The 11970-nt window shown below is 36.4% G+C and overlaps 1 protein-coding gene across 1 annotated transcript; it reads left to right on the top strand.

Moving 5' to 3' along the window:
- Positions 1-216: 216 nt before the first annotated feature.
- Positions 217-4147, top strand: LOC107774821 (ADP-ribosylation factor-like protein 8c). The gene is made up of 6 exons (XM_016594471.2): positions 217-400; positions 2793-2874; positions 2968-3000; positions 3083-3204; positions 3567-3728; positions 3828-4147. The coding sequence occupies exons 1-6, from the start codon at positions 363-365 to the stop codon at positions 3943-3945; spliced, it is 555 nt and encodes a 184-aa protein (XP_016449957.1). The 5' UTR covers positions 217-362; the 3' UTR covers positions 3946-4147.
- Positions 4148-11970: the final 7823 nt, after the last annotated feature.

Consider the following 11970-nt stretch of genomic DNA (forward strand, 5'->3'; position numbering starts at 1 on the left):
ACATTCTAAGATTAAAGTTTTCTCTCTTATACTCTTGTCTCATGCAAACCAAATAGGAGCAAGAAACAACCCAAAAAAAGATAAAGAAAAATTAGACCTTTCCTTTTCCTGCCCAAATTTGGATTCTTTGCTAAGTTTATTATCACAACATCATCAAAACCTGACAAGCTAACAGTTTTTTTGCTAACTACTAAGTACGTAAATATTACCAATAGATTCTGTCCTTTTCTCAGTTGGCGAAGTTTCCTATTGTTTCTTTTCCCTTTGTCACCTCCTGCTCAAGAACTCAACTGCAACTACAAAAAATTCCTTTAAACTGTCCACAATATAATCAAAGTTGGCTTCTTTTAGCAATTCAGAATATGGGTCTTTGGGATTCTTTCCTCAACTGGCTTAGAAGGTATTTTAATTTGCCTTTTATTTTCTTTTTTGTTATTAAAGAAACCCCTTATTAAGTTCTCTTGTTTACTTGATAATTTCTAAAAACAATTGAATTGTATTGAGTTTTATGTGAAGGGTTTTACTTGATTTTAAGGGTGTTTTGGTAGTTATTGTTCGGAGGCGGAGCCCGGTATTTTAACATTATGAGTTCTGAATTTTAGAACGACAATTTTAAGAGCTACTAACTGGGTTCTAAATTAAATATTTATATATATTTAATGAATTTCTTAATACAAATACACTGTTTGCGCAAAAATTAGTTAGGTTAGGCTTCTAGTTCCGCACTGTTATTGTTTATAGGCTCAATAATGTGCTTATGCATGTAATTACTGGTTACCGAGGAGAAACAGAGGAAGGAAACACTAACTTCACTAAATAACACATGCTTAATCCTATGTTTTTTTATTATTTTAAAAATAGTGCCCCACGGCTTTGGTCTAGTGGTAAGTGCGCAACATGTGATGTCTGGGTTAGACGCACGTTACCGGCTGGAACCTTATAAGAGACAAAAGTCTGGTATTTAAGTGGAGAAGAGTAAAGGGGATTTCTCGGTATGGAAATCAAGAACTAAAAAGTAGAAATTAGAATTGATTGGTCTTCCCTTTTTCTTTGTCTAAACTGATTACGGGCATTGAGAATTTGGAGATGAACAAGGATTTTAGGCTGCTAACGAATATAAGTTGATGGTAGTCTTTTGTTACCCTATTTTTTATGGTAATATTCTTTGTTTATCTTAATTTTTACACGATAAAGATCAAAACTTTTCGTGAAATTTTGCAAATACTCAAGATTGAAATTGAATAGGCTGTCCATGCATAAACTGGAACAATATGTTCAGGCTGTTTTCTTTTTGGGACACTTCTCTTTTTGGCCAGTTGATACTTCACCGTAATGAAGTGATGAAAAATGTCGGGTTCGAGCATTAGCACTTATAAATACTATCAACAGCACTTACTATTTTCAGATTGTGATGCTTTTACATCATTATAATGCTTAATCGGGTTGATGCAGAAAACTATTTTGTATTATTTCTTTAATCCTTACAAATTGGATTGTAAGTTTATTACACTTGGTTTTGGCTCAGCACAACCACATTCTATGCTCTTGGTGCTTCTATTTCGAAATTGACAAGCAGCCACTAATGTTTACATTAAGGTAGACTGTCTGCATCACACCCCATGAGTATGACCCTGTCCCGGACCTGCGTGAACCCGGGATACCTTATGCACCGGACTGCCTTTTTTTAGTCAATCTTTCTTGAAAGGAATACTCAATGGTGGTAATTCTGAGTAAAAGTTGAAAGATTGTGATTGAAGAAGTCGAACATAGTTAGCAGGTGGAGATTTTTTGCAATTTCTATACAAAGAATAGTAGGAACAATGAGAATTCACATGTATCTTATAATCTATTAAAGAATTAGACTAAGTATAGCAATTTCAAAGGCATGAAGATGTAGAGGAAACCTTGGGATTTTGTTCTTTGCTGGTTTCTCTCTACAATGATCTGGAGCATCTCCTATGAAATGCATGACTTTGGTTTGTAATATTCCAGCAGAAACTATGGTAATTAGATAGCGGAGGAATTTTTGCCATCCACAGCCAGATTTTAGCACCTAGTTAGAACTATAATTAAATAGGTCTTCGTATCGGTTGAGAATTAGCTTTATTCCAAGTCCTTGTTAATAGTCAAGAATAGAAGCATTTGACGTCTTCTCGGATGTTTTACTCTTAAGGTGATGTTTGCCTCTGACTTGCCTTGTGAGCATTGTGATTATCCATTGTCCTTCAGTTCAGTTCCCTTAGAGCTAGTTATTCTTTGTGTAAAGCCATTCGCGTGGGTGGCGAGTTGCGGGCCGGAGCTAGCGATTTCGGTTACGGGATCGGTCCAAACCTTATATTTATCTTTAAAATTTATTAAATATGAGTAAAATATTAATTTAAAATCCAATAATTTAAAAGAACTAGAATCGTGAACCCATAAACTTCAAATCATAGATCCGTAGTACATGCAACTAATTACAACAGCTATGCTAGTTTCAGCCAGCTGTTGCAGATCCAAGGAATTGTCATGAGAACGCAACGATCATCAACGAGATCACTGACTGCGTCTTGCTAGTTAGCTCAGAAATGCTAATTAAACCCAGAGGACCAAATCATAAGTTTCTTTCTTAATATTAATGAAAAGAGAACTGAATCATAGAACCAAATCATAAGTTCATGTTGTTGAAAGAACTTTTTCTCTTACATATTTGCATTATGTGATGAGGAATGACACTATTGATGCCACTGCTTCTGATTTGCATTCTGCTAATAAAGAAAAAGGACAAGTTCTTAATCTGCTTTCTTGTTCAGCTTTTTCTTTAAACAGGAAATGGAACTTTCCCTTGTAGGCCTTCAAAATGCAGGGAAGACATCTCTCGTCAATGTCATCGCCGTAAGGACCTTAGCCTTTCTTTCTTACCTTATCTTTCCCTTGTTCATTTCTTACTATACTATTTTCTCACATTAATATGTTGATCTTAATCAGACTGGCGGCTACAGCGAGGACATGATCCCAACGGTAGGTATCTTGTTCTCATTGAATCTGATTAACAATCCTGCCTTCTTGTAATTAGTTGCTTATGTGAGTTTCTTAAAATCAGGTTGGGTTTAATATGCGTAAAGTTACAAAAGGAAATGTGACTATTAAACTCTGGGACCTTGGAGGCCAAAGGAGATTTCGTACGATGTGGGAACGCTATTGTCGGGGTGTTTCTGCAATACTGTAATTCCTACATCTTCCTCTCTTCCCTTATTTGTCTTCTCATGTGTTGTTCTCATGTCACAATGTGCTTTTGAAATTCATTTGCTTCCACTTCTGACCGAGTTTCTTTAACGAGTAAAACTGCTTCCCAGCTTTATGCGTATGATAGACGTGTGTAAGAAGAGAGCATAAGTCAAACCTCTCTATAACAGCCTCATTTGTTTCGAGATTTTTTTACTGCTACAGTGAAGCACTGTTATAGAGGACATATATTATAACATAACATAGTAATCAGTTTCGAGAAAAACTTGGCTTTTATAGTGAATGACTGTTATATAGGATGATGTTATTTAGAGGTGTGACTATTTCTCTCTGTGATTTAGGTATGTTGTAGACGCTGCTGATAGAGATAGTATTCCTATATCTCGAACAGAACTACATGAGCTTTTCAAAAAACCTTCTTTAAACGGAATTCCCTTGCTGGTGCTCGGAAACAAAGTGGATAAATCAGAAGCTCTTTCAAAGCAGGCGTTAGTGGATCAACTGTAAGTAGTAAAAACATTACTCCAGTTTTCATGCAAGAGCGTCCTTTTTTCTCTGTCTCTCTCTTCGCTTCTAATTACTCGTGATGTTTGTTGTATCAGAGGTCTTAATTCAATCACGGATAGAGAAGTCTGCTGCTACATGATCTCATGTAAAGAGTCTGTAAATATAGATACCGTTATTGATTGGCTTATTAAGCACTCAAAGACAGCAAAATGATGCAAGCTTCCGGTTTGCTGTATGAATCTCATGTAGGAGTTAGCAATGCGGAAAATTGAGCTTAGTTTATGAGAGTTCTTAAAAAACTTATTATTTGATTTATGCTTTGTACATAAAGATTTGTTCTATCTTGCTTCATGAATCTTACTGTTGCATGAATAGAAGCAGAAAGTATGAGAGGTATATACTTGCTCCCAAAACAACATTGTGAAACAAAAGATTCTTATTAAATTTCTACAGTTATTACTAGTAAAGTAAGATCTGAGAAACTACATACTATATACCACCATCTACAAAACATAGAAATACAATAATAACAACAAACTTAGTGTAATCCCACAAGTGGGGTCTGGGGAGAGTACGCAGAACTTACCCTTACCTTAAAGCTAGAGAGGCTGTTTCCGATAGACCCTAGGCTCAAGAAAAACGAAAAGAAAGGCAGTAGCACGTAACTACAAGAAATCTAGTTCTGATGGGAAAGAAGCAAGACTACTAAACCTGGCAGATGCTTATGACATTATTAATTCAAATGGCTTTAAAGAGGCTCAAAATAGCTAAAAAAGACAAGAAAATCCAAACTCCAATTCACGACATTGGGTCAAAAACTGAAAGTATGAATCTCTATATGATTGGTTGAGGATTAAAGTGAATATTACTCCCCAAAACCCAAGAATGAAGCCACTTGCCCCACATACATAAAACCCAAATGACAGAATCTTGTCATCTTCATCAAGATTGTTGATTTTGCTATGATCAACAAAAGGGCTTTGAATATCTCTATCTTCAGGACATTCTGCAAGTGGTAGGCCACAAAGTTCATTGTTTCCTTCACATGATGAGGGATCAAAACTCTGCAATTGAGTGCTTGAAGGGATTTTCCCCCGACAAGTTGTTACTCGACATTGTCCAAAGAGGACTAAAAGACACATGATGTGCTTGCAAGTAAGCTTCAGCAAAGCATCAGATAAATCAAGTTCGGGTTGGGAAAAGGGCTATTTACCCCAGCAATATAAAATAATTATTATCCCCCGCACATCCCCAAATGAGAGCATTGTCTTTACCCCTAGAAAATGTGCGATGTAATTTCCTGGTTCGATTACATTGCTCGATGTAATTGAGTCTTAAACGATAATTGCATAGGTAATCTCTTTTCTTATGAGAATTATGAATCATCCTCATGAATAAGCTTTACTCTACCTTAAGGAGATGTATCCCGTGCAGCTTTAACTAACTCTACTTCTCCATACGCCTATCCTTTAGTTTAGTGGGTCAAGTCTAAGCCTTCATTTATTTTTATTAAGATTAAAATGTCTGAATCTAAATACACATCTAGATATTAATATGTGTATTAAGATTAAAATGTCTGAATCTTAAGATGTATTAAGATATGAATACTAAATAATTAAGACTGTTTATTTTATCTACTCTGAATGTGTAAAACTTGTCTTTATTTAAAAACTAATAAATATAAATTCAGATCAATTAGTATAAATTAATCTAATACTATTAATAAAATATTTTTTAAAAATTATATGATGGTTGGTGGTGATGATGGCTAACAATGGTGGTTGCAGGTAATGGATGGTGTTGGTGTTGGTTGATAGTGGTGATTATGGGTAGTAGATTGTGAATGACAGTAGCAGTTAACGGTGGTGGCTGATGGTGGTAGTGAGTGATAACTGTAGTTGGTGATATATAGTGGTGATTGATAGTGGTGATTGGTGATTGTTGTGATAATGGTGATTGGTGATAATGGTTGTAAATGATGGCTAGTGATAGTGACAACTGATATTCGTGCTTGGCAACAATGGCGGTTGTGGTTGAGTATGGTGGCAATGGGTGGTGGGTGGTGAGTAGTAGTAGGTGGTAATCTATAATAGTAGAGGACAGCGAAAACAATTGTGATGATGATTAGTGGTGGGAGTGTAAGAGTAATAGTGAAATATCATATTTACATAAATCCTTGAATGTATAACATTTTAATGATATTAAGACTCCATTATAAATCTTAATCATTAAGATCAATTCAGACTCATTAAGTGGTTGTAAAATTAAAAAACAGACAGGCTTAATAGTTAAGATCGGAATGATTAAGCTTCAGATCTAAAAAATAAATGCACTTAATGACTGAGATCTAAATAATTAAGCTTCAGACCTCCATTAAGTGCAAACAAATGAGGCATAAGACACTTAGAACCCGTTTGGCCATAGATTTTACCAAATATTTTTTGGCAAATTGTTCATAAATTTTACCCATATTTTGGAAAATTTCCAAAACCCAATTTGCCCAAAATATTACTATTATATTTTTAAAAAATTACCCCTAACTTTTATATTTTATAAAAGAGCCCACCATTTATTATTTTGTAACAATGCTGATTTATCTTGTCGGTTATCTCATAGTGTATTATGTAGTTCATTATAAAAATAATAATTTTGTACCAAATATATTTATGTTCAGGACTATGGTTTATGATAATGATAATGAATGTTATTCATGAAGGCACTCTTGTGTATTTGTGATAGTTTTTAAAAATTGTGGGTCTAAGTCATGTTTCATATTTTTTCAAAACAAAGTGAAATATGTTTTGAAAACTAATGTCTAAACACATTTTCATCTTCAAACCAAACTTCACCCAAATCAGATTTTTCAAAATAAATTTGGGAATCTATAACCAAACGCTATCTTAGGAAATGCAGCTTAGGAAATGCAGTTGAGCAAGACTTGTGGGAATTTGGCCTATGAATTGCAAAAGATATATACTAGTAGTTTAAAAGATTGCTTTTAAATCGTTTTCTCAGAAATAACCAATATATAATCCTTGGTGTTTAAGAACAAAAAACACTTACTTTAATCTTAGACTTTGTCAAGTACGAGTATTAAAGACCTGGTTGTTTGCTTCAGAAGTTAGAAATCCCCTAGTGGAAGTGTGAGCATATAACTATGGATTTTGTTGTTGGGCTTCCACGGACTTAGAGAAAGTTCGATGCAGTATGGGTCATTGTGGACAGGTTGACCAAGTCAACATATTTCATTCCAGTAGCAGTTACCTATTCTTCAGAGCGGTTAGCGAAGATTTACATCCGTGAGATTGTCCGCCTTCACGGTGTGCCAGTGTCTATCATTTCTGATCGAGGTACACAGTTCACCTCGCACTTTTGGAGGGTTGTACATTGTGAGTTAGGCACGCGGGTTGAGTTGAGTATAACATTTCATCCTCAGACGGACGGATAATCCGAGCACACTACTCAAATATTAGAGGATATGTTTCACGTTTGTGTTATGGATTTCGGAGGTTCTTGGGATCGATTCTTGCCGCTTGCGGAGTTTGTCTATAATAACATCTACCAGTCGAGCATTCAGATGGTTCCAAATGAAGCATTGTACGGGAGGCAATGTCGTTCTCCAGTTGGCTGGTTTGAACTGGGAGAGGCTCGGTTGTTGCGTACCGATTTGGTACAGGATGCTTTGGATAAGGTCAAGATTATTCAGGATCGACTTCGCACAGCTTAGTCTAGGCAAAAGAGTTATGCCGACCGTAAAGTTCGTGATGTTGCATTCATGGTTGGAGAAAGAATATTGCTACGGGTTTCACCAATGAGGGGTGTAATGAGGTTCGGAAAGAAGGGCAAGTTGAGCCCTAGGTATATCAGATCCTTTAAAATTCTTGAAAGGGTGGGTGAAGTAGCCTACAGACTTGCACTACCACCTATTTTATCAGTAGTTTATCCGGTGTTCCATGTGTCTATGCTCCAAAAATATCATGGTGATCCGTCCCATGTGTTAGATTCCAGCTCAATCCAACTAGACAAAGATTTGACTTATGAGGAAGAGCCGGTAGTTATTCTAGCCCGACAGGTCCTACAGTTGAGGTCCAAAAGTTATCCATCAGTTCTAGTACAATGAAGAGGTCAGCCGGTTGAAGCATCTACCTGATAGGTCATCTTTAAATTTAGCATTCAATTCTATGCTCCGAGACCTCGAATAGCACTATTTAGCATTCCTCGACATGGGCGCACAATCCGTATATTTTTTTGGAAAGCTTTTATGTGAAAAATTGATAAAAATATGAAATAGTGTTTTAAAACTCACTTAAGTTGACTTCGGTCAACATCTTTAGCTAACGGACCCGAATCAGTATTTTGACGGTCCCGGTGGATTCGTATTGACTTTTATTGATCACAAATTGACTTTTATTAATACCGGGCTCGGATTTTGATTCTGAATATTGGAATAGCTCTGTTATGTCATTTGGGACTTACATGCAAAAATTTAGGTCATTCCGGACTGTTTTGACGTGTTTCGGCGCCAGTTTTAGAATTTAAATTTTCATAAATTCATTAAGTTCGAATCGAGGTGCGAATTGTATTTTTGACGTTGTTCGACGTGATTTGAGACCCCGAGTAGGTCTGTATAATATTTTAGAACTTTTTGGTATATTTGGTAGAGGTTCCAAAGGCCTCGAGTGGATTCCGGATGGTTAACGGGTTAAAATTTGGACTTAAGGAAAATCTGAAATTTTGGCCTCCTGGTGCAATCGCACATGGAAATTTTTGACCACAGGTGCGAGCTCGCAGAAGCGCCTGATCCGTCGCGGATGCGGGGAGGAGGAAGGGTAGCTAGTGATCGCAGAAGCAGACTCTTGTCCGTAGGAGCGAAAGAGGCGCAACAGCGGAAGAAAAACCGCAGAAGCGGTTAAACTTTTGCAAATGCGAAAACACTAGCAGTGTTAAAACTAGGGGTTCCAAGGTTCTTTCTCATTTTTGGACTTCAAACACACGGTTTAGGGAGATTTTTCACAGGGATTTCACGAGAATTCTTGAGGTAAGTCACTTATGATCATTCTTAGTCAATAATATATTATTATCATTTAGTATTTCGACTAGCTTACGTCTTTTTGAGGTGAAATTCGAGGATTTGGGCCTAGGGATTTAAAAATAAGATTTGGGGATTTGAAGGTTGAGTTGATGTCGGAATCTGATAAAATATATTTGGTTGGAATCGTGGTTTAATGGGCGTTCACATTTTGTAACTTTTATCGGGTTTCGAGACGTGGGCCCCACTGTTGATTTTTGAATTGAATTTCGGATTTTAATTGGAAAATTTAGTATTTTCATAGAGAATTGGTTTCTATAATTCATGTTGAGTATATTGAATTGTTTGTGACTAGATTCTAGGCATCTGGACACCAATTCACAAGGCAAAGGTTTGTTGGAATGTTGAGTTGGTTGCAAAGCGAGGTAAGTGTCGTGGTTAACCTAGACTAGAGGGAGTAGGACTTTTTTGTCTATTTGCTACATGATTTAATGTGCGGGTACAACGTATATGTGACATGGCGAGTACTTATACGTTGTGGTTGAGTCAAAGCATGCAGGTAAAATTTGTTCATTGTGAATAATTGCCTATTTAATTAAGATATTCATGCTTAAGTTTATTATTGTTTATTTGATCAATTTTCATGAAATTATTGCTAATTTAATTATTGTTTAATATTTTGGAAGGTGAGGTCGGTATTCTGATATTGAATTGATTGATAAGTATAGATCCCCGCATTTAAATACTTTTCCGAATTTATATTATCATTTTCATGGTAAGGAAGAGTGTAAAAGTACGAAGGGTGATGTCGTGCCATTTATACTACTTATATTATTATTGTCATGGTGAGGAAGAGTGTAAAAGAACGAAGGGTGATGATGTACCATTTAAATTATTTATTCATCATACTGTGGCAAGAAAGAGAGTTAAAGCACGAAGGGTGATGTCGTGCCATTCATATTATTTATTTATCATTTCATGGGAAGAATGAGAGTAAAAGCACGAAGGGTGGTGCCGTGCCATTATTATATTTCAACTACCTATTTTGTTGTTGGTAAATTATTTGGCTGTTACGTGACACTTCCATGGCTGAAATTTTTATACCATTTCTCTTCACATATTCCCTCCCAAATTTGTAAAATTTGTTAATTATTGTGTTCAATATTGCTTCGTATATGTATATACTTGCACAGGTTGATTACGTATGTGTCTTGTCATAGCCTCGTCACTATTTAGTCGAGGTTAGGCTCGACACTTACAGAGTACAGGAGTCGATTGTACTCATACTACACTCTGCACTTCTTGTGCATATTTTGGAGTTGGTCCCACCGGCGTACTGATCTCGTCCAAGTCACACCTCTATTTGAGGTTATGAAACGATGGATGTAATAGTTATACCCAACGAGAGAGTCGGGGTCGAATTCCACATGGAGCTATATGAATGGGATTTAGAAGTATATATTGTGGTGAATTAGCTTGAACTATCTTAAATTACACTTCCACAAGATTTGGTTGATTCTAGATCTAGTTTAAACTAAGATTGCAAGATAAATAATTAAAACTAAGAAATTATTTTTGTTGTTGTTTTCAAATAATGTAAAAGGCCTAGGGCTATGACCTTCACCTAGGTGTTTGCCTAATGGGTTGTAAAATGTAAAGCTTATTTCGTTGGTCGGGGTGTATTATAGTTATCAACACTTAAGTACCCACTCAATACCTATCGGTAAGAGAGTGATTTTGCCTAGTTTGATTTTCTCAAGTCCAAATGGGTATTGAACAAAACAATTGATAAAAATCTCAAGTCGGGTCTAGACTAAGTCTCTCTTTCAACCCTTTAATTGTGACTATCAATCTCTTGATTTTATCCCAAATTCTTGTTAGCAAAGATTTTCTAGACTAAGTCTCATTTTCTCAAGAAGAGACCAAGTCAAATAGGTATGAACTAATGTTTACAACCATTAATTCTACAATTAAAAGCAAGAACAAGGTTAAATACTAAACTCCCAACCATAAACAAACCATAAATCAAACACTCATTAGGTTTACACACCAGGGTTGGGTCACAACCCTAGTTAAAAGTCTAGCTACTCATAATGGGTATAGAAGAAAATAAAGAAGAAAAGATGATAAAACTCATATTGCAAGACTAAAAGATAAAAATCCAATGTTAAATCACCAAAGTAAGCTAAAGTTGCCTAAAAAGGGAAGGAAAAACGGCTACATGACTTTCAATATTCAAAAACTTGACCTAATTTCGTGAAACTAGTCTATTTATATAAAGCTAAAATTTTCGGACAAAAATACCCTTTCGGAGGTTCTGCGACCGCATAATTCCATGTGCGGTTTGCACTTCTCTTCAATCTTGACATGAGTTGACTCTGCGGCTACACAATTCTGGATTGCGGCCGCAACTCTCATATTCTACGGTCCGCACAATTCTTGGTGCGGCCGCACAGAGTTCTTCTATGGACTGCACATTTTTGAGTGCGGCCGCATCTCTCATATTCTGCGGTCCGCAAAATTCTTGGTGCGTCCGCACATGACTCTTTTGCGGACCGTACATTTCTGAATGCGGCCGCATAGCTGATTTCTACGGCCGCACAATTATTGTGCGGTTCCGCATTTCTTTTTGAGCTTGAAATGAGGCTCTCTCAACTTTAGCTCTTGCATAGCTTCTGCGCCCGCACTATAATTGTGCGGTCTGCACTTTGCACTTGGACTATGTTAAATTTCCTTCACATTCTGCGGCCGCAGATGAAAATCTAGGGTCCGCACTTGAGCTTCTGTGCCTGATTTTTGTCCTTGAGTTCAGATCACACCTTCTTGAGTTGGATTTCATCTTAGTAGCTCATTTTCCAATATTCCTGCAATTAAACATATTTCATCAGTTTTCGGAAATACAATTAAACACTTTTGGACTAAAACGAAAGCTAAAAGGCGCTAATAAGTAGTCCAAATCCCCACTTATCAACTCCCCCAAACTTAAGATTTTGCTTGTCCTCAAGCAAATAAGGTAATTCCCACCTCCACAAGATAAGAGTTATTCCAGCTAATCTAAGGCGTATCAAACACACATCAATTGGGACCAGCAATTACCGTCAACACTTATGAATTATCAACAAGGCAATGATTTGAAGTTTTAGGCATAAATAGTTCTAATGTGACACTTGAGCATCAAGAGTTGACTTTATTCATCAAGGGAGCTCGCT

This window comes from Nicotiana tabacum, chromosome 13, assembly GCF_000715075.1.
Source record: "Nicotiana tabacum cultivar K326 chromosome 13, ASM71507v2, whole genome shotgun sequence".
In the NCBI taxonomy this organism is placed as follows: domain Eukaryota; kingdom Viridiplantae; phylum Streptophyta; class Magnoliopsida; order Solanales; family Solanaceae; genus Nicotiana; species Nicotiana tabacum.

Excerpts from the sequence above, each read along its gene's own strand:
- LOC107774821 (XM_016594471.2), top strand. The coding sequence starts at position 363 with ATGGGTCTTTGGGATTCTTTCCTCAACTGGCTTAGAAG. Across the intron at positions 3,001-3,082 it reads GCGAGGACATGATCCCAACG|GTTGGGTTTAATATGCGTAA; the intron begins GTAGGTATCTTG and ends TCTTAAAATCAG. Across the intron at positions 3,205-3,566 it reads CGGGGTGTTTCTGCAATACT|GTATGTTGTAGACGCTGCTG; the intron begins GTAATTCCTACA and ends TCTGTGATTTAG.